This window comes from Syngnathoides biaculeatus, chromosome 23, assembly GCF_019802595.1.
Source record: "Syngnathoides biaculeatus isolate LvHL_M chromosome 23, ASM1980259v1, whole genome shotgun sequence".
Classification (NCBI taxonomy): Eukaryota; Metazoa; Chordata; class Actinopteri; order Syngnathiformes; family Syngnathidae; genus Syngnathoides; species Syngnathoides biaculeatus.
This window is the reverse complement of record NC_084662.1, coordinates 3724889-3746951: the sequence shown is the minus strand read 5'-3', so window position 1 is coordinate 3746951 and position 22063 is coordinate 3724889. Positions and strand designations below refer to the sequence as shown.

General features: G+C 41.4%; 1 protein-coding gene across 5 annotated transcripts in view; it reads right to left on the bottom strand.

Moving 5' to 3' along the window:
• rev3l (REV3 like, DNA directed polymerase zeta catalytic subunit) overlaps positions 1-22063 on the bottom strand; it is a 113688-nt gene that overhangs the window by 54952 nt on the left and 36673 nt on the right. For all 5 annotated transcript variants that reach the window (XM_061812547.1, XM_061812544.1, XM_061812545.1 and 2 more), the window contains exons 4-6: positions 17161-17321; positions 6233-6374; positions 1201-1295 (exon numbers count right to left, since the gene is read on the bottom strand). In XM_061812547.1, the coding sequence (XP_061668531.1) occupies positions 1201-1295; positions 6233-6374; positions 17161-17321 (398 nt within the window). The remainder of the gene's footprint in view (positions 1-1200; positions 1296-6232; positions 6375-17160; positions 17322-22063) is intronic.

The window sequence follows — 22063 nt, the reverse complement described above, 5'->3', positions numbered from 1 at the left end:
GAATTACCTGACATGAGTGGCACTGTGGAACTGCGACAGGTTTTCACCCTTGCTCCATAGCAAGAAGTGATCAGCACGGAGTTGGGAATGCTTGCTAGGTAGATATAGTTCACCACGTTTCTTCGCTGTTGATTGACTTTCCCTGCCCACTGGTCATGTCTTCCTTTTTCACTTCAAAAGCCCAAAAAAAAAAACCACTTGCCACTGCCTGAACCATTTTGTGGAACCAGATGCCACACAATTCGACTATGGTGAAATCATTACATCATTAAAATGACAGGAACACCAGCATGGAACAATATAGCTCACAACGCTGAATGAACAGGCTATTTGGCTTGACGTCACAGCGCCAGAAAGAGACACGGACCGGAAGGCGCTGGAAGCAAATAGCAGAGCTGCATTCTGCACCACATTTATTGATTTAACTGCTATAAAGTATTGCTACATAATCACTTCAAAATGGAAGATGTGGTTTGTAAAGGAATTCTAAAAAACATTTAAAAACTTTGTCCTTTGACCTTTAAGTAGAATTTATATACATCTGTACTTAATTATGCTGTAATTCTAGCAACTTTCACTTTTATTCCATTACACTGCATAAATAACATGTACTTTTACTTATATTATGAGGTCAATTATTACATTTGTAAATACTTTTTTCTAAGTCAATAATGTAAAGATCAGCCACAAAGGTGATAATACAATGTTGGCCAAAAATGGTGCAGGACTTTTCGAATGTTATCATCCAGTTATTACATTGTGGGCTTCTTAGATTTTAACACATTAATAAGATTGACTCATCTCCCTGAGAAGGGTTGCGTCAGGAAGGGCATCCGGCGTAAAAATTGTGCCAAACATATATGTGCGTTCATCTAAGATGACACGGTGTGGCGACCCCGAAAGGGACAAGCCGAAAGAAACTTACTTTACTTTTAATAAGATTGACTCATACAAAGTGAGTCATACAAGAATCATCTAATCAACAATATGTTTGGTGTTGTTTCTCTTCTGTGTCCAGCTAGGATTAAATCATAAAGCCATACAGTATGAAGTTGTTTCAGGATAACACTCAGCCTGGGAAACTAGATAAGGGGACATGATTTTACAGACCAAAAGGGATAACCTCTCGATCCTGGTACTTTAGGGAAGAGACCAATTTTAATGACAAAGAGCAATTGAGATTTTCCTGGTAATCCTTACTCTCAAGCTCGAGACGGTTGAGGACATCTACAGCAACACCATCAACCTCCAACTCACAGGTGCTCTGCCTCTCCACCTCATCCAACACTAGGGAGCTGGAGACAAAAATGCAGGACATAAGATAGGGATGCTCAATGCGTCAATCACAATCGACAGAGTTTCGGTCGATCAAAAACAAAAACAAAAAAGACATCAGCCGTATTTTTATTTTTTAACTTTAGCTCACCGTGTGTGTGCAAACAACAACAGTACAGGAAAACGCTGTCAGTGAGTTCCCCCTATTTTAAGCTTTTGCTGAAGAAATCTTAAACTTGAGTATGGATGCTGCAATAACAAAAAGGTATCACTTTTATACGGAATGGGAAGTGGCCAACTTTTTAACAATGTCATTTTTGAAGTGCGTTTGCCTCATCTGCCAGTGGAGTGAAATGTGGAACGGCATCTTTGAACTGTTTATGGAAAATACGACACCTACATTCTGCCGAAAAGCAAGCTGAGAATAAGAAAAGTGAACGAACTAAAATCCAAATTGGCCGCACAGCACTCACTTTCACATAACATACTTCAACAGCGAAAGCTGCCACCAGCCGAAGCATTGGTCCAGGTTCGTCAGATCATCGTTAATAACAAGAAGTCCTTCCAAGACGATCTTTTAAAAATAAGGTGGAAGTATTATCTTCAATAAAATCTCTGCAGCTGTAAAGGAGTCCGGTTACACGGTGCTGTGATGCTATGGCTGATGTGTGGAAGGACATCGGAGACTGAGTATTTCTCATTGCAGTTGGACGAATCTACTGACGTGAGTGACACAGCCCAGGAGTGCATTTTCATGAATATGGCGTTTAGTGATCATCAATGTGAACTCATATAGTTAAAAAAAAATGTTTTAAGTTAATTATGTTGTGTAATATTGGCTCATGTGGTTATGCAAGACAAACATACATTTACACATAAAGAATCCTCAATATACTTTAAGTTTTCGCATTTTTTGTAGTGCGTAGATCTTTGTGACTTGGTCATTCTATTTCATCATTGGTCATTCTAAAAAAAAAAAAAAAACACACACCCCCACACACACACACCAACAGTGGGGAATTCTGGATATTTTTTGCTCCTATCGGAACACAGAGTGCACAGCACTTTGCCGAAGAATGTCCACTTTTTGTATGTGTTCGGTTAGACGTTGATACCGTTTTTGGTCCTATCTGCATGGTTACACTTTTTTCAAGCCATGCCTGTCTGAAATAGTTTTTGATTCCAGCATCCTTGTCAACTGACCTCCCACGTGCCATTACTTGGCTAACTACCAAGTTACACTGCAATTTCTGAGAACCGAGAACAAACATGGCAATGGTGAAACTCGATGAACCACTAACACGATTGGATGGTTATACTGTATAACTCTGTTGTCCTATCGAGTAATCTGCCGCAAACAAGTTTTAATGTTTAAGTCGCAAAATGCAAATATTTACACTACCGAGCAAGTTAGAACGGCATATGATAGTCGTGCTTATGCTAGCACTAAGCTGAACTTGCAGCTCAGAGCCCACCATCGAGAGGCAGGCACACGATACCCTACCCCCCCTGAAATTTTCTCAACGGATTTGCGAGAGAATGGTCATTTTGGTCTGAAAAAGTCGGAAATCCGCCGATCGGCGGAATATTCTCATCCATGTCATTGTTGTTTTTCTACAATGAAGACACGCTTGGCACTGATAACACTGCTTTGCTTTGGCTAGTTATGAATTCAGTCACCACCAGACATTCAGAAACGCATGAAGTCCATGTTTGCAACTATGAAGTATAATTGGTAGATCCCTTTGAATTAGGAAAATGAATCAAATGTAGAATAATTACTTTTAATTGTCTGAGGATCTATTCTCCAAGTTCGACCTTGTAGATATTTGGTCTGGGACCTAAGATGTAGCAGTTGGGAACCACTTGAACAAATCTACAGTAGATGGTGTAACTTGGCATGGGGGCTAAAAGAAGGTGATAGAGTAGGGGTCGGGAACCTGTGGCTCGAGAGCCAGATCTGGCTCTTTTGTTTCATATGGCTCACAAAGCCTCACCCAGCGACTCTCTCCCCCTCCCCCCTCCTTCTTCTCCGCAATTATTTACACTGTTAAGAGTGTGTGCAGATGACCTATTTAGTTCAAAATGCCTCCAAAGTGCTGGGCTGATGTTAAAGCATTCTCCAAGCAGAAGAGGAAGATGTGAAATGAGAGAATTGTTCGAAATGGGATCTGCGTTTGCTCTGTGGACAGCAGAGAAATGGCCTGGTGACAATTGGCAAAAACAGGGGCGATGAAGAACTGATGGGTAAGTACAGCATCCAATAAAGGAACTTTGAGGGACAGATGGTGGAGGACTTTGAAAAAGGATGGAGACGGCTGTAGTGAACATTTATTTCCAGAAAAGGGAGGAACATATAGTGACCTACAAGAGCGGAGGTAGAATCACGCAGGTGGATTATATTTTGTGCTGATGATATAATCTGAAGGAGGTTACTGACTGCAAAGTACTGGTAGGGGAGAATGTAGCTCGACAGCATAGGATGGTAGTGTGTGAGATGGCTCTGGCGGTGGGTAGGATGATTAAGAAGACAAAGGTAGAGCAGAAAACCATGTGGTGGAAGTTGAAAAAGGAAGAATGTTGCGCGCCCTTTCGGAAAGAGGTGAGACGGGCTCTCAATGGACAGCAGAAGCTCCTGGAAGAATGGACTATGACAGCCAAGGTGATCAGAGAGACACGCAGGAGAGTACTTTGTGTGTCTTCTGGTAGGAAAGGGGAGAAGGAGACTTGGTGGTGGAACCACAAAATATAGGAAGTCATACAAGGAAAGAGATTCGCAAAGAAGAAGTGGGATACTGAGAGGACTGACGAGAGGCGAAAGGAGTACATCGATATGCGACGTAGGGCAAAGGTAGAGGTGGCAAAGGCTAAACAAGAGGCATATTAAGACATGTACACCAGGTTGGAGACGAAAGAAGGAGAAAAGGATCTCTACAGGTTGGCCAGACAGAGGGATAGAGATGGGAAAGATGTGCAGCAGGTAAGGGTGATTAAGGATAGAGATTGAAATGTGTTCACTGGTGCCAGTAGTGTGCTAAATAGATGGAGAGAATACTTCAAGAACTTGATGAATGAAGAAAATGAGAGAGAAGGAAGAGTAGAAGAGGTAAGTGTGAAGGACCAAGAAGTGGCAATGATTAGTCAGGAGGAAGTTAGAAAGGCACTACAAAGGAGGAAAAATGGAAAGGCAGTTGGTCCTAATGACATACTGGTGTAGGTATGGAAGAAATTTGGAGAGATGGCTAAGTTTTTGACCAACTTATTCAACAGAATACTACCGGGCGAAAAGATGCCTGAAGAATGGAGGAAAAGTGTACTAGTTCCCATTTTTAAGAAGAAAGGCGATGTTCAGAGCTGTGGGCATTATAGATGAAGTTATGGGACAGAGTAGTGGAGGCTAGACTCGGGACAGAAGTGAGTATCTGCGAGCAAGAGTATGGTTTCATGCCGAGAAAGTGTACCACAGATGCATTATTGGCCTTGAGGATGCTAGTGGAAAAGTACAGAGAAGGTCAGGAGGAGCTACATTGTGTCTTTTTGGATGTAGAGAAAGCCTATGACAGAGTACCAAGAGAGGAACTGTGGTACTGCAGGCGTAAGTCTGGTGTGGCAGAGAAATATGTTAAAATAGTACAGGACATGTATGATGGGCACAGAACAATGGTGAGGTGTGCCGTTGGTGTTTCAGAAGAATTGAAGGTGGAAGTGGGACTGCATCAGGGTCAGCTCTGAGCCCCTTCCTGTTTGCAGTAGAAATGGACAGGCTGACAAACGAGGTTAGACTGGAATCCCCTTGGACCATGATGTTTGCAGATGATATTGTGATATCCAGTGAAAGCAGGGAGCAGGCGGAGGAACAATTGATTGAAAAGATTGAAATATTGAAAAGATGGAGACATGCACTGGAAAGAAGAGGAATGAAGATTAGCCGAAGTAAAACAGAATATATGTGCGTGGGTGGAGTGGGAAGAGTAAGGCTACAGGGAGAAGAGATGGCGAGGGTGGACAACTTCAAATATTTAGGGTCAACAATCCAGAGCAATGGTGAGTGTGGTTAGGTAGTGAAGAAACGGGTCCAAGCAAGTTGGAACAGCTGGGGGAAGGGGTCTGGTGTGTTATGTAACAGAAGAGTCTCTGCTAGGATGAAGGGCTATAAAACAGTTTATAAAACAGTAGGGGTTAGAGAGGAAGATGCAGGAGATTGGCTACGATGGAAAAACATGACACGCTGTGGCGACCCCTCACGGGAAAAGCCGAAAATGAAAAGAGGAAGATGCCTACACTGACTCATGTTTTCTGTGTTTGCTTACGGTTGCTTTGTTTATCGAATTACAGTTGCTTAGAGTGAGCAGAATTAGATGGTTTGGACATGTTCAGAGACGAGAGAGTGAGTATAAATGGTAGAAGGGTGCTGAGGATGGAGCTGCCACGCAAAAGTGTGAGAGGAAGACCAAAGAAAAGGTCTATGGATGTTGTGAAGGAGGAGATGAGGACAGCGGGTGTTAAAGAAGAAGATGTATGAGATAGGCTTAGATGGGAAAAAGATGGCAGGCTGTGGCGACCCCTAACGGGACAAGCCGAAAGGAAAAGAAGAAGAAGCTGTTTGTGTTTTGAACTGCCCTAAGGAAATTTAAAATAAGAGGATTCGTGGAGATGTGTGAACCACCATCTCGTCATCTTGAATCGCTGCCCAATTTAATCGTTACACCCTTATAAGCAATGTTGGATAATATTGACGCATCCGCCATAATTTTTTTATTTTTAAAAGGGCAAAAAGTATGTCACACTTCAACAAGGAAAAAATATCTTTGCAGCAGTAATAAATTGCTTTCCAATAAATCTCATGTTCAAATAAGTGGTGGTTCCAAAAGTGAACCAACCATATTGCAGATGGATAAATAAAACTTAACTCAAAACTCACTTTTACTTGAGGAGATGCATTGTAGGTAGAACTCACCAGGGAATAGCATTTTCCTCCCACCGGACAAAGGTTCCCCCATTGGCGCCGTCGTTGAGTTTGGAGATGTCGGGGCTCTTGCAGGGACTGGTGCTCAAATGACTGTTCTGGGTCTGATTGTCTGCCACTGCTGGCACAACCTCTGAAAGACATTAAATGTGAGTGAAATACCAATTGTGGTTCGTGTATTTGGTACCTGGACCTTGACTGGGGATTTACCATATTTTCTGGACTATACAGCGCAGGGGATTGTTTGACGCTCCAATTCTGTGGAGCATGGATTTCCCAATACATTGGCTGCACCGGACTGTACGCTGCAGATACAGTACTTACATACTTATTTTCTTCATTCTACGTACATAGTGGCACGTTGTGAAATTAGAGATTCACACAGAAAGACTTTGTAAATGTTTATTTACATTACTTGTTTACAAACAGGGACTGTAACAGGGCAGTACATGTCTCAAACATAAAAAAGTCAGTTTTTATTCATTCTCCTGTTCACTGAAACCACTAAAGTCGTCATCTTTGAAGTTGAAGAGCATCAGAAAATTATCACACACCATTTCAGCCTCTCAATGTCATTTTCATCTCGAGTTACGGCTGAAATTGTGCTGTTCTCTTCACGTACCAGTCCAGAAATCCAAAATCAGTTGGTGATTGTAGATTCTTTCACACTTCTCCATTCGTTTAATATCCACTGGCAGACCTCAGAAAATGATGATATTCGTATGCGACAAGGTTTTGTGAAAAATTTCTGACCACTGCTCATCCATGCATCGGACTCTCATTGGAGTACGACTTTAAAAGCACGATTTGCCTTGATGTTCAGTGGGCTTCAAAAATGTTGTTGCCCCTCACGCAATCACAGCCGGAATTGAGTTTGATTTCTTGATGGCTGTTTTTATAAAATCTGTTGTATGGCCTCTCATACTGTCCAAAACAAGCAACGTTTTTTTCCTTCTACTATAATTTGCGCTGCCTTTTTTTTATGTTGGAGGTGCTTCGTCATCTTCTTCTTCTACTCTTTCAAGGTAAAGCCTTCTGTTTCGACATGGAGGAGGTGTCTCAATCCGTCCAAAATGTAGTGCATTATAGGCAATGGTCATGCTTTAACCAATGTGTGTGAAACAAGTTTTTGTTGTACATTTAAACAACAACAACAACAAATATTTTACCAGCATTGTTAAATAGGTCGCAAGATACACAGCACCAGAAGAAAGTAGCTGCGTATAGTCCGGAAAACACGGTCCATAACTAACCACCTTTTGATAACGCCACTAACACGTGACGGAAACGATTAGTACAATACAAAAACGCAAATCTGTCATCTATGGCATTTCAGAATTAATATTTAGCCAATAAGATGGCAATATATAAATAATGAACAATTAATAAACACATCATACTCACCAAAGATGCTCATCATCAAATATATTATGTCCAGATTATGAGAAGTTGAATGTAACAAATGTGTTTTGACAAACGTATCAGGAGACAAATGCTGAGATCACCGAGGCCCAACACTCTAGCCCTGTAAGTAGGAACATGAATTCTGATTGTTTTTAAGAAACAGTCAATTTACTACTAATAATATATAGTAGTTTAGGTCAGTGAGCACTATCAATTCTGAAGGCCCAGGGGAGATTGTTCATCCCAGCATGGAAGGCCTTGCTCGTCCTGACCTGCACTGCAGTGCAAAACAGTATATTTTTTTTTAAAAGGGAACAATTATTTCAAAATAACTGATTCTACTTTTTCCAGTTCAAAATATGCATTATATATGTATTGTCTGCTGATATGTTGGTCAAATGCACCTTTCCATATAAATAAAGACATAAAATCACAAAATTGTTTTGATTACAACAAAGACAAAGGTAGTCGTAAAGTCCACCACTAAACAAAAGTATATTGTATGTTTTCATTATTATTTAATTTATGTTATTACAGTTTTACTCATATTCTATTGTAACAATGCATTTCAAGGAGACAAATCAAAATCAACGTAGAGTGGAACGTTGAGTTAATGAAGCTGGAAAAAACGGACTTTGGATTTAACAGACCGAATGGTAGTGTCTGGTTGGAATGCAAAACACCCTTTTGAAAAGGACAAGGTCCATTAGTTCCAGAATTGGCCCCTCTTGTTTACTGATGCATTCAACAGACAAGAGACGAGTAGCCATATTTAATAGGAATAGCTGCTGTTTATTTGGGCACTCATCTTGTAAACAGCTCTCAAACAGGCTATACTTAAAAAATGAACATGTTCTTCGTAATGCACAGAAAATATAATTCTTAGCTAAACACGTAAACTTAGAAACTGATGAGTCCAAACATGGGCTGGACACCGCAACACCAAAAGAAATTTCCATGAGAACTGCCGGACTATAGAAATTCTCTTCCAAAACAATTTGTTTGACTTTCTGTATTTTCAAAATTATGTCAAGAAGATTACATGGGACTGTTTTTTGAGTACAGTAATCCCTCGTTTTTCATCGTTAATTGGTACCAGACCCACCGGCGAAAAGTGAAAAACCGTGAAGTAGGGGTAAATGGCTTTTTCGTCTTACTGGGGATGCCGCATGATACCCTATCAATGTAGCTTCCCGCTACAGTACTGTACTAATGTATGCTGGTGTTTATTTATTTTGCTTCATAGGTCCTTGTCGTCTTGCTGGGGATGCTGCATTATACCCTATCAATGTGGTTTCCTGCTACAGTACTATACTAATGTATGCTGGCGTGTTTTTATTTTTTTATTTTTTGTCGCTTCATTGGTCCATGCGCATTAGTACGTAGTGATCTGGGTTTTTTTGTGTGTCTGGGGGGGGTCTGGAAATCCACGATGCACTGAATCCGCGATGTTATTTATTAAAATAAAAACTCCGCACACTGTTAAATTGTACAACACTATTATTACTCTGTAATAATAATTAGTAATGAACGATGCCTTAGATTTTGGTACTTTTAATTAACTTGTTGCATCAACTTTGTCATGGTGGATGCATTTGCAGCCAAATCTCTTCACTTGTAGTCTGTATATTTCCTGTAGACACTTTTTATTCTGAAATTATTGAAACTTGGATATTAATCATAAATATATTGTATTATAAATGTTATATTAATTTATTTTAAAATGTGTATGGCCATTTTATTAAGTGATGACACACCAGAGTCACTAATTCATTTCGATGCTGCCCCACGGTGAGATGGTAGCTCCTAACACTAAGTAACAGCTACCCTAAAATTTTGAGCTCGCGAAAGGTGCATCCAATCCTGAACAAGCAAAAGGCTGAAGAGCCATCAAATGGACCTAAAGCTAATTACCAGCTTCTTGTCAACTTTTTATTTCTGGAACATGTACGCAAGGCAACATCAAGAGCTGTGATCTGTGGCATTGGAAAATAAAATGTTTTAATAGAAGAGTCTCTGCTAGGATGAAGGCCAAAGTTTATAAAGCAGTGGTGAGGCCAGCCATGATGTACGAATTAGAGACAGTGTAACTGAAGAGACAATAGGAAGCACAGCTGGACACACCAGAAATGAAGATGTTGAGGTTCTCTCTAGGAGTGACCAGTTTCGATAGGATTAGAAATGAGCACACTAGAGGGACAGCCAAAGTTGGATGTTTTGGAGACAAGGTTCAAGAGAGAAGATTTCACTTGTTTGGACAAGTACAGAGGCGAGAGAGTGAGTATATTGGTAGAAGGGAGAATGGAGCTGCCAGGCAAAAGAGTGAGAGGAAGACCAAAGAGAAGGTTGATGAATGTTGTGAGGAAGACATGATGGTAGTTGGTGTTTGAGAGGAAGATACAGGAGATAGGCTTAGATGGAAAAAGATGACACGCTGTGGCGACTCCTAACGGGACAAGCTGAAAGGAAAAGAAGAAGAAGAAGAAACCGGCCAACTATGACACATGGCTATTGGAGTCTGCCGCTATTTTGAGGAAATATGGTTTAATAAGAAAAAAAGGATGCCTAACTGTTTAACAATGATTTTCCACTTGCTTTATGAAAATGTGTCCACAATCTGCACATGTTCATGTTTAATTTAAAGAAACTAACCTAATTCTATACATACAGCAGTAGGTATAAAACAACAAACCCTCTGACGGAAGCAAAACAAAACTGCCTGAGAATGCGAGAGCACAACGTAAAGTCTTTTTGTGGAGGATGGGGGAAAAAAATAAACTGGGTTTTAACATCATCTCTAGGAATTATACACAGACAAGTAAAATCTTGCAAGGACTGGTGCTGAGAATGACTGTTCTGGGTCTGATTGTCTGCCGCTGCTGGCACATCCTCTGAAAGACATTAAATGTGAATGAAATACCAATTGTGGTTCATGTATTTGGTACCTGGACCTTGACTGGGGATGTACCATATTTTCTGGACTATACAGCGCATGGGATTGTTTGATGCTCCCATTCTGTGGAGCAGGGATTTCCCAATACATTGGCTACACCGGACTATACGCTGGAGATACAGTGAAGAAAATAAGTATTTAAACACCCTGCTATATGGCAAGCTCTTCCACTTAGAAATCATGGACGGGTCTGAGATTTTCATTTTAGATGCATCTCCAATGTGGGAGAGATAATCTAAAAGAAAAATCCAGAAATCACAATGTATGATTTTTTTTAACCATTTGTGTAGTACAGCTGCAAATAAGTATTTGAACACCTGAGAAAACCAATGTTAATATTTTGTACAGTAGCCTTTAATTGCAAGTACAGAGGTCAAACTTTTCCTGTAGTTGTTCACCAGGTTTCCACACACCGCAGGAGGGATTTTGGCCCACTCCTCCACACAGATCTTCTCAAGCTAATAAACACTTCAGAAATATTCTAAATAGATGCCTTGATCTTGGTGTCAGTGTGTCAACTCTATAACCCTTTTCTGAATAACAGATTTTGAGAATTGTGTCTTAATTTTAACTTAAAGCGGTGTCAAATGTGATTTTGAACAGTAAGCAACTGATCCATCCACCCTCAGCATCGTTAAACGCTGACTCTTTTTCTATGAGCTCTCGCTTGCTGTTGTTCTGGCACTGTCATCCACTCCTTGCTGGTTGCACATCAGCCAGGTGAACACTTTTTCTTTTCTCCGGTCTCAATCACTGCGAGAGCCCAGAATCAAGATAGACATAGCTTCCCGGCCAATCGTGGCGACCGCTAGGTGATCAGAGCAGGTCGGACGTGGTTGCTCTGAAGATGCCAGCGACCCACAAAACAGCCAGGAAAAGAAACAGTCATAACGCTCCCAACAAGGCGGGACTGAAACTTTTCTTTTGTCTGCATTTGTTTTATCTTTTTCCTTCACCAATATTTTTCCTACTTCAACCAAAGCTCTGGGGAAGACCACGCCATCTGCGGGCGTAAGTCACACAATGCAACACTTGTTCCAGGGAACAACCACTCAATCTGTCCAGTTTCTGAGCCGCTTATTCTCGCGAGAGTCGCAGAAGTGTTGGTGCCTATCCCAGCTATCATCAGGCAGAAGGACGAGGCAGTGTTTTACTATTTTGGGAAAATTACTGGCTTCTCAAGGAGCTGCAACATTGTCCTCTCTCGCAAGACTAAATGCATTAAAGACCAATACACATTTGTCTCAACCCAACACCCCACCGAAACACGTCTATTTTCATACAGATGATTTTCTTTTATCAGTAGTTTTTCCTTTTTTTGTCATTTGTGGTGGTAGCTGTTTGATTTAGATTCTATTAAAGTGCATCTAAAATTTTACTGCCTGTCTTGATGTGTCATAATCTATTGAGTATCATCTCTGAATGTCAAGAACTGATATTTCACACATAGCTATCTTCAGATTTATGAGAGTGATTAATAAAAGGTTTATCATTCCTTTTTCCTGAACGTGACCCATTTATAAAAGGAACGTGGGGCCCCTTCCACAAGAGAAAAACTAATACAGAAGTGGAACGGAAGCATTAAATTTATTTACCCAATAAATTGGGTTTTCATCCAATCCATGTACACTACAGTATATTATAGTAATTTTCTTTATAAAAGCTTACTAATTTGATGGTTTTTGTTCTCTCATTCTGTCCTTCGTGATAAGAAAGCCGGTAATTATCTAAAAGTGTAGTTTATTTGCTGTGACTAAGGCAATAATTAGTGACTATGTTAATGGACGTAAGGCAAACGTTGGCCTTCGTGCCATGGCATAATATTTGGCATTACCTCTCAGGTAGCTGGGGTGGCACAAAATGGCATGCAACAAATTTCCTCTTATTCGAATGACCACAAGCTTGTTAAATGTGTATTATATAACTATCACATTTATGATTGATTTTTGAAGAACAATGTTATTATTGCGGCTATAGCCACAGTTAGAGCGGCTACCTCACAGTTCTGAGGACCAGGGTTCAAATCCAGACCCCGCATGTGTAGAGTTTGTATGTTCTCCCTGTGCCTGCGTGGCACTCCAGTTTTCCTCCCACAACCCAAATCATGCATTACAACGAAATTGCTCATAGGTGTGACTGCGACTGCGAATTTACTGCAAATTTGAATTGAGCCTTTCAGACCCCATTCCCACCAAGTCACACCATCGACTATTCCAACACCACTGACTTCTACGTTGATCATTAATCAACTGGATGTGAGATACATTTTCAAACAACAAAAGATTAACAAAGCGGCAGCCCCAGACCTTGTTTCCCCATCTTGACTCAAAGTCTGCGCAGATCAACTTGCTTCAGTCTTTACAAAGATTTTCCAGTGATCCCTGAAACAGTGCGAAGTACCATCCTGCTTCAAGTACTCCACCATCATCTTGCTCCCAAGAAACCTGCAATCTCAAGAGCATCACACACCCCCAGATGGACCCACTGCAGTTTGCCTACCCAGGAAAAACGTCTGCGGATGATGTCGTCAATATGAGTCTGAACTTCAACTATGAACACCTAGACAGCTAACTCTGCGTAAAACACCATCATCCCCGAACTCCTCTCCTCCAAGCTTCTTCAGCGCAGCTTCTTACCTGCCATCTGCCAGTGTATCTACAACTTCCTGACAGGCAGGACAGAGCAGGTGAGGCTGGGGTACTCCTTGTCATCCACAAGCACAATCAGCGACAGGGCACCTCAAGGTTGTGTCCTCTCCTTAATGTTCTTCTTGCTCTACACTAACGACTGCACCTCAATACACTCGGCTGTGAAATTCTTGTAGTTTGCTGATGACACCGCAGTTATTTAGCTCATCAAAGACGGTGACAAGTCTACGGATTGACAGGAAGTGTAGAAGTCAGAGCTGTAGTGTGGGCGACATAACCTGAAGATGAACACAATAAAGACTGTAGCGATTGTGGAATTCAAGAGCCATCCTGCACCACAGCTGCCCCTCACATTGTTCAACTGTCTTGTGTCAACCGTCGAGACCTTCAAGTTCCTGGGAATTACACTCTCACAGGACCTGAAGTGGGAGACAAACATCAACTCCATCCTCATAGAAATCCAAAGGATGTATGTCCTGCGGCTTCAGAGGAAGCGAAGCCTGCCACAGGAGCTGCTGAGACAATTGTACACAGTGGTCATCAAATCAATTCTGAATACCTCCATCACAGTTTTGTTTGGGGCTGCCACAAAAAAAGACACACTGGGACTGCAAAGGACAATAAAAACTACTGAACGGATTGTCGACACCACCATACCCACCCTTGAGAAGTTGCACGTTACCGGAACTCGGACGAGAGCAGAAAGGATCTCTGTGTTCCTCCACATCCTGGTCATGAGATCTGCCAGCGTCTTCCCTGGTGTAGGTGTGACTGAACAATGGAAACCAAAACTGACAGGCATTCCAATAGGTTCTTCCTTCTTGCAATTAACTTCCTAAACCTCAAACGTACAATTGCAATATGCAACATATGCTGCCAATTTTTTTGCCTCAGGTTTCCTCGAGCCACATTCAGCCGGGCCAATCAGCATTAAATATAACATTATTTGTCCACTCACTGTAGTAGTCTCACTATAACACCATCTGCACATCTGTTGTCGACCGTTACTAGCCTCTCATGGGTAAGTAGCATCTGCACCACTTGCACAATCAATTGAGGAGTATCTGCAATATTTGCACAATAGACATTGGCCCAGATTATTGCACAACTAGTCACTTTAAACTGCATACAATCCCTGAAGTCTTGACACCAATTGACCCCTCCGTAGAAATTGCGCAATCCGCGTCACTGACCAATCAGAGGCCAGAGATCTGCATAATCTCAGACTCAGATCTCAGACAACGCTGGATGGTCCAGTATAGCTTCTGTTGGCGTTTTATAGCGTATTTGGGTTCTTTAACAATAGATATGGTTAAGAGGTGTAGTCACGGACTTTATAATAGTGACGACAGGTATCCTGAAAGGCTAGTTGGTGGAGTTCAATTCGTACCCTTTCCAAAACCAAAGACCCAGTACGAAAAATGTCTTTGGTGGATCAAACTTTGTGGAAGACCGCATCAGCAACTGAATCCATTTATAAAATCAACCGGAAAGGAAGACAGAGTACGAAGAATGTCTTTGATGGATAAATCTTTATGGAAGACCGCATGACCAACTGAATCCATCAACCGGAACAGATACGTTTGCACGAAGGTAAGTCCTATATTTGATTTTCAATACATGTCTCATATAAATGAATTAGCAGTTCTTCGCTTGCATAATAAAGCTACGTGTGAATGATTGACACACTTGATCTGTGTTGAGCGATATTTTGCGATGATCTGACTGCACAAACGTGTCCCTTTGTTCGCGGCTACGGTAAACCGGACTGTGTTAGCACGAAGGTATGCCCTATATTTGATTTTCGATATTTTTGATATTCGATGATCTGACTGCACAAACGTGTCTCTGTTCAGCGGTGAGCTAAGCTAAACCCGACTAGCAGTCCTAAAAGCCTTCGACGTGCACCGAGACACCAAGACTGAAGGAAGGATGTTTGAGGACACTAAAGTAGTGATTGTCGTACTCGGTCGGGACTTACGTAGGTTCGGCACTAATTCAAGAATAATTATTGAGGGGAGCGTGTGACGTTACACAAAGAAAACGAGAGAAAAAACTCGTAAATCAAGCCTCGCCTTCTTTTCCTTCATACAGTGGTTCACATACGGCTATACAGACACATATACAGATTCTGCACACAAGTGTGATATGTAACACGAAAATAGGAAACTGTCAATGACGAATTCGTCTTTGGGTTATAATATATTATATTATGTGGCTTCTCGGTCTTCCTCTGACGCTGGAAAGATCTCGCGCTAATATCAATGGTTTCTCCGTCGATATGCATGTAAATACCATTGACATACCGCTCGCTGAAATACTTGAAGCCCTGCTGTCTCCATTTCAACGATATTTGACTGTTAGCTAAGATTGCGAGTGAGAAATCAGCCGGTAAATCGGACAGTTTCGCTGTATTCTTTTCTTGCCGCGCGGATATTTTTGCTAATTGTTTGTCTGACGTCAGCGCACGTGGCGTGACGTCACTTCAGGAGGGGTGGTTAAGTGCCCTGTACGGAGGGGTCAATTGCACAATAGTCATTGAACTGGGCTATTGCTCTAATGGGCATTCTAACTGCCCTAAATACTAGAGAACTTGCCACCCTTTGCACAACTGTTAATTAAAAACTGTGTCCTGACGTCTCAACGGTATTCTGTCAATTGACTGTCTATCTGCTGTCGTACTCAACATGTATGTTGTACTCCATCTAACAGAGAGAAATTCCTTGTGTGTTATTTATATACTTGGCCAATAAAGATTAATAAAGATTCTGATTCTTATGGTGGTTTCTTTTTGTGTCCTCTGCGATTGGATGGCAACCAGTTCAGAGTGTATCCTGCCTCCTGCCTGAAGATAGTTGGGATAGGCTCCAGCACTCCCGCAACCCTTGTGAGGATAAGCAGCTCAAATAAAGGATAAATGTCATTATCAAACCCTGATTAAGTTGTAGGTAATATAGTGACCCCCCAAGTCAATTCACCTGGACAGTCAGCAAGCCCTTACATTGCTTGTTGATAACAAATCATTTTTAAGTATGTAGTGTATGTTTTGCAGATTGGCTTCGCCAAAGCAACACCTAGTGGCAGTAAACATCTTATTTCAGCTGTTTTATTTGGGTCACAAAAGTCTCTTGGTCCAAAACCGAAACAATTCGGCTGCAGCAATTTCGGTGCATCACTACTGACTGTGGTACAGCATACTATCCCACTATGCTTAATTCACTATGGCATGCAATCGTAATGCAATGGCCAGCTGTCCAGCAGTTGGGGACCACTGCTTTACAGAATTATGTAAAATAACCTACCTTTGCTTGTAATGATCATTACAAATAAAAATAGTTTTGCTGACAGGTGTCCAAAATCTCATGCTTCAGTGAACGCATGCCAATTACTGGGTTCTGGGAATGATGTGATATGAGATGATGTTTTAAAACATGGGCAATATGGCTATTTTCTTCCAATCTATTCAAGCAGCACTTAGTTAGCAGTTAAAGATAATTAAACAAAAGTAAATACATATAGTGGAACAGTAGGAAACTGGTTAGAATGTCTGCCTCACAGTTTTGAGGACCGGGGTTCAAATCCCTGTCCTACCTGTGTGAAGTTTGCATGTTCTCTCAGTGCCTGCGTGATTTTTCTCCGGGCACTCCAGTTTCCTCCTAAATCCCAAAAACACGTATTAATTGAGTGCCTCTAACTTGCCCTTAGGTGTGATGGTGAGTGCGTATGGTAGTTTCTTTCAAAGTAGCCTGTGATTGACTGGCAACCAGTTCAGAGTGTACCCCGCCTCCTGCCTGAAGATAGGTGAGATAAGCTCCACCACTCCCGCAACTCTTGTGGGGATAAGTGCCTCAGATAATGGAAGGATGGAAATACATGTACACACATACTGTACATATTGATCCTTGACCTCTAACCTTTGTTTTTGGGCCCACGGAACTTGACCGCAGCAAGGTTAACCAGGTTCATGCCATACAGGTTGAAGTCAATGAAGACCTGCAAGAGGTATGGGATGTGGCCCTCATGAGGCTGGTAAATCTTGTTCATCACTGCTCCGCTCTGCAACAGTTCACAAACCCTGCAAAAAAAACAATGTTCTGAAACTAGATCTCCTGATTTAAGGAGAAAAAGAACATGATGACACTAAATACTGTGTATACAAATTTGACAGCTTACCACAAATAATGATTGGAGGTGGGCGGGTTCATTCACTAGTAAAGCAAAGTAAAACTACACAAATGTATCTACAGAGCGCATTTCATACACAAGGTAACTATCTAGAGTTAGCATGTTCTCCCCCTGCCTGCATGGGGTTTCTCCGGTTTCCTCCCACATCCCAAACACATGCTGGGTAGGTTAATTGAAGATTCTAAATTGCCCGTAGATCTGAATGGTTATTTGTTTATATGTGTCCTGGGTTTGGCTGACGACCAGTTCAGAGTGTACCCCACCTCTCGCCCGAATATAATTGGGATAGGCACCAACAAGCCCATGATACTTGTGAGGGTAAGCGGACCAGAAAATGGATGGATGGAAAATAATATGAATGAATGTGCAAATTCTGATGTGTGTGTGTCTGTGTGTGCGTGTGTGAGCGTGGGTGTGCATGTGTCATCTCCAATTGACGGCAAAGTATTTTCATAAGTTGTAAGGAGGCTGAAATATACACCTTCCGAACATGATGACCATGTAGACACAAATGTTAGCCGGGCTGGGTTTTCTAGTGTGAATATCTAAGACCAGAAAGCACAATAGAAGACATTGTGTGAGGCCATGTGACTCCGAGTCATTTGAATTATGAAATAGTTAAACGTCACTAGTTCTTAAATTTGATTGGAACAAACAGTGCCAAATGCAAAAGTCAAAGTCATAAGTGTTGCAGACGCCCCACTATTGATCCTACTCGTGGAGCATAGTACAGTCAAAGGTACATTATGTTTTTTATTGTTTTACACAGCACGACACCAGTGTTGAAATTAAAACAAGATGCTCTGCATCGGGAGGCACAAAGACAATTAAGCTATTGCTTTTTCAGCTCACATCTGGGAAAGCTTGGCAGAGAGTTACATAGGATGCAGTGCTGAGCCGTGGCTTTACTCTTATCCAGACCGGTCTAAACATGTTCGCCGCTTCAGTCATCTTAAATTGAGTCAGTGTTATTTGCTCAGGGAAATAATTGGAAAATACCATCTTAAATGGCCAGTGTACCCAACTATACAGTATAGGTAAGTAGTGTTTAGAAAGCTGAGAAAATTTCTTCATATAAATTAAAATTGCTGGTCCAACACCCTTTGCGGAGAATTTTTAAAAATGTCCAGTATGAAGTAGGGGCTCTATCTCAAAGGGTAGGAGCATATAAAATTCTGCAAATCATCACTTGATGACTTGGCAGCCATAAAAACCAGTGAACAGTCCATAAGAAAGCATGTACAACAAAGATCCATGAACTATGTGGTATGTATTCAAACAAAGGGAAAAACAGAACTATACTACAAAATTAATACAGAATGAACAAGTTCTTATTTTGATGAATGATCTTTGATCATTTTCAAGCAAAACACCTAGTAGGGCACTACGACCTCTCTGTGTGCAAGTTTGTCATTTTGTCAGACAGTTAAAAGTAACATTTCTGGGAGACTCTTTTATAAGGAATCATAACACTTTTAGGATGCCTATGGATACATCTTTATCTTAATATCAATTTTTAAAAACTGGAACATGCAACTTATCATGATGACGTACATTTGGTAAATCTTTATGACACAGCCCATGACTGTTTGTCTTTACAAAGCAATCAGCACCCAATGCAGAAGTCGAAGTTGTCTCACGCATTAAATAATTGATAAATAAGCAATAATTGATCAATAAAAGGACTGAGTGACATTAAGATCATCGTAACAGAGTAAAAGTACTGATACTTCTTAACAGCAACAGCAAAACTGTTTTTCTGGCCTCAGCCGGAACCTCAGGTTGATGCGCTAACTTATTAGTCAGCTGTGGAGTAATATTCAGAAATGTCATGTTTATGGATGGCGTATCTGTAGAATGGATCTAGGTGCCAGCGTTTAATAAGTACAAAACAGCCTATGATGTCAATGACAGAGACCATCCTTGCCCCCAGGGAATAATTCAACGGATTTATACGATTCATAGAAATGGCCTATTTTGAGTTCAAAATGTCAAATTTCACCAAAAGGTGACTGCTGTACATATTTTGTAAAGTGTGTCATAGATTTATTGTGATAATTAATTAATAAATTCCAGTTATGTCAATGTTGTACACAGGAGAATGTCAAATCAGGTTTGTGAATTAGTACTGCAGATAGGTTTTTGTGAGAAAAAAAAAAAAAGAATTAAGATAATCAAAACGTAACTCTAATAAAAGATTTTCAACCAACTAGAATTTGTTTGTAACAATGGCACACACTGGTGTGCAAATTTGTCTGAAACACTGCAAAGAGAAAAGTAGTAGATGGCAATCTTTACGTCTTATAAAACTCACAGTGCCTTGTGAAAGTATTCGGCCCCCTTGAACTTTTCAACGTTTTGGCACATTTCAGGCTTTAGACATAAAGATAGATTACATTTTTTTGCCAAGAATCAACAACAAGTGGGAGACAATCGTGAAGTGGAAAGAAATTTATTGAATATTTTAGATTTTTTAAACAAATGAAAACCTGAAAAGTGGGGCATGCAATATTATTCAGTCCCCTTGCATTAATACTTTGTAGCGCCACCTTTTGCTGCAAGTCACTTGAGGTATGCCTGTCAGTGTTGCACATGGAGAAAACTGAAATTCTTGCCCGTTCTACCTTGCAAAACAGCTTGAGCTCGGTGAGGCTGGATGGAGTGCGTTTGTGAACAGCAGTCTTCAGCTCTGCTCACAGATTCTCGATTGGATTCACGTCTGGACTTTGACTTGGCCATTCTAACATCTGGATACGTTTATTTGGGAACCATTCCATTGTAGATTTGGCTTTATGTTTTGGATCATTGTCCTGTTGGAAGAAAAATCTCCATCCCAGTCTCAGATGTTATGCAGACTCCAACAGGTTTTCTTCTAGAATGTTCCTGTATTTGGCTCCATTCATCTTCCCATCAATTTTAACCATCTTCCCTGTCCCCTGGTGAAGAAAAGCAGGCCCAAACCATGGTGCTACTACCAGCATGGTTGACAGTGTGGATAGTGTGTTGAGGGTGATAAGCTGTGTTGCTTTTACGCCAAACATATCATTTTGCATTGTGGCCAAAAAGTTTGATTTTGCTTTCATCTGACCAGAGAACCTTCTTCCACATATTTGGTGTCTCCCGGGCGCCTTGTGGCAAACTGTAAACGAGACTTTTTATGGACATAAGGATTTTATGGCCTTCTTCTTGCCACTCTTCCATGAAGGCGATATTGGTGCAGTGTACGATTGATTGTTGTCCTATGGACAGACTCTCCCACCTCAGCTGTAGATCTCTGCAGTTCATCCAGGGTCGTCATGGGCCTCTTGCTTGTTACGTAGATTTGTATTGAATATCGTTTGTATTGAAAATCGAATATAATAAAGATGATCATGAATAATAATTCAAGCTTCAAGCTGGTGGCATCTTAAAAGGCCACTGTCATGAAATGCATGATTTTTAGTGTGTTATTAAGGAAAAAACGGCAGCCGACATGGACCCATGCGTTTTTTTCCCACCACAAAACATGATTTTGACGTAAACAGCTTTTTGTAACTCCCGCCATGAAAATCCTCTTGAGGGATTTGTTTTCGAGAAGAAGCAGGAAGTGACGTACAAGACAGGACCGCCCTCAAGTGGACTCATTTGTTTCCATTAGTTTTACCTCCAGGAAGGTAGCTCGTTGTTCCTTTGTGTTAGCCAAAATACCAGCTCATTGCATTGCTGGACATTGCTTAAACACTCGGTAGGATGGATTTACCGTTTATAAGTTTCCGGTTCGTCGTAAAAAATGGATTGCATGGGTGCAGAGGACGACAGCTTCGTGGATTCCAAATGACAGGTACGCATGTATACAGCTACTAAAAAAAAATATTGTTTGGGGTGGACCACGTAATCGGTCTCTCATAACTTAACAAAAGATCCGCGTACGTATGACAGGCCTGTTGAATGTGTCGATGTGCGTGTCGGACGGCGTCGGGCTGCTCCGTCGCTTTGCCAGCGAAGGCTGAGCGTCAAGCTCGCGGACAGCAGTGCCTCTGAAGAACACTGCCACAATGGCGCACTCAGCCGCATGCGACGACAATGCCGTAAAGCGCCCCAGCTCAACGGTGTTATTCATTGCGTACTGCGGCGGCTATGAACAACCCCGTAAAGCAGCACGGCTCGGCTCCATTATCAGCCACCACGGTGTCGAAAATGAGCCCCTTCCGTGGCCGCGATGAGCCGCGATGGAAGTGGCGGTTTGGCCGTGATCGCATATCATCTGAATATGGCTCCAAACAATAGTGTAATATTGCCCTGGTAACTTCACTCGGTTGTGTGGTGTTCTCCTTTTCGAAAAGAGCTTCCGTGTCAGGAGGGGCGTTTTTGTCTCCCATAGTAGCGTCCACCGTGTGTTTTCAATGGCGAATGTCCGGGGAGGACGTCACAAGATGGCGACCACTTGGATGTCGTAGAATGACACTTGTGTAAATTTGCGCGTAGATGACGCACTCACCGCTCACATTTATTTTTTCGTATAGACATTGAAGTGAATAATGTAAAATGTATTTTTTTGTATGTATTTTTCATTACAATACCGATTTTAGAATGTTTATAGGGATGACATCTTTTTCCATCTAAGCCTAATTCGTGCATCCTCCTCTCTAACAT